At 43.6% G+C, this 982-nt stretch overlaps 1 protein-coding gene across 2 annotated transcripts in view; it reads left to right on the top strand.

Moving 5' to 3' along the window:
• Nucleotides 1-775, top strand: part of gria2b (glutamate receptor, ionotropic, AMPA 2b) — a 41,350-nt gene extending 40,575 nt beyond the window's left edge. For both annotated transcript variants that reach the window (XM_029513329.1, XM_029513330.1), the window contains exon 16: nt 355-775. In XM_029513329.1, the coding sequence (XP_029369189.1) occupies nt 355-519 (165 nt within the window). In that variant the 3' untranslated portion in view covers nt 520-775. The remainder of the gene's footprint in view (nt 1-354) is intronic.
• Nucleotides 776-982: the final 207 nt, after the last annotated feature.

Raw genomic sequence — 982 nt, 5'->3', positions numbered from 1 at the left:
TTAAGTTTCATTTCTCTTTTAAACCATTTTCATGTATGACTGTTGATGGCCATGCTTGTTAATACCTCTGTCCCAGTAACACATTTCAACTATAATGCTTGCAATGACCATGCATAAATCTTTACATGATCATTTGCATCTTGCATTGTTACCCATGACGTCATATTTTGTTCTCATCTACATTCTCGTGTTTTTAAACATTTATAATCTTTTAAGAGTACAGATGTGGAGATACTCCCAAGTTAACATGTTACTTCCTTGTTTGTGTATGGATCCTTCTGTGTGTGTGTGTGTGTGTGTGTGTGTGTGTGTGTGTGTGTCTGTGCGTGCACACGTGACTATGTGTTTTTCTAGATGACTTTTGGGGACGCCATGAGGAATAAAGCGAGACTTTCCGTCACTGGGAGTACTGGGGAGAATGGTCGGGTGATGACTCCAGAGTTTCCTAAAGCTGTCCACGCTGTCCCTTACGTGAGACCTGACATGGGACTAAACGTCAGCCTGACTGATCTGTCCTGATCAATGAGAAACTTCTGAGTGCCTTACAATGGTTTCAATTGAGCGATTTCTTTTTTTGTTTCTCCTCTCCTTCCCTCCCTCCTTCTGTTCTGGCACTTTTTCTCTGTGTGGTGAAAAAGCAAAGGTAGGAGTCGGAGTCTTAATCTCATCCCTCACAAAGACTTGTATTGTTGCTCTCTGTCTCGTCTTTCGCACCTCCCTCCCATCTGGGAAAATGAAAATAGGAGGCTCTTGTTTTTTTTTAAATTGGTGACACCATGCGTCCGTTTCAATCTGCCTGGACTGGACTGAGGGCTTGACAGCGATGGCTGCTTCTGGGAGTCAGAGTTTCAGTCATCTCTGCTGTTTGTGTGTGTGTGTGAGTGTGTGTGAGTGTGTGAGTGAAAGAACATGGAGGTGTGTGTCACGGGAAGATGTCATCAAAAACACACTGTTTCTGTAGCCACCACCGCCAAACAGGATT

This window comes from Echeneis naucrates, chromosome 10 (genome assembly GCF_900963305.1).
Source record: "Echeneis naucrates chromosome 10, fEcheNa1.1, whole genome shotgun sequence".
Classification (NCBI taxonomy): Eukaryota; Metazoa; Chordata; class Actinopteri; order Carangiformes; family Echeneidae; genus Echeneis; species Echeneis naucrates.
The sequence above is the reverse complement of the archived record's forward strand: the minus strand, read 5'-3'. Positions and strand labels throughout refer to the sequence as shown.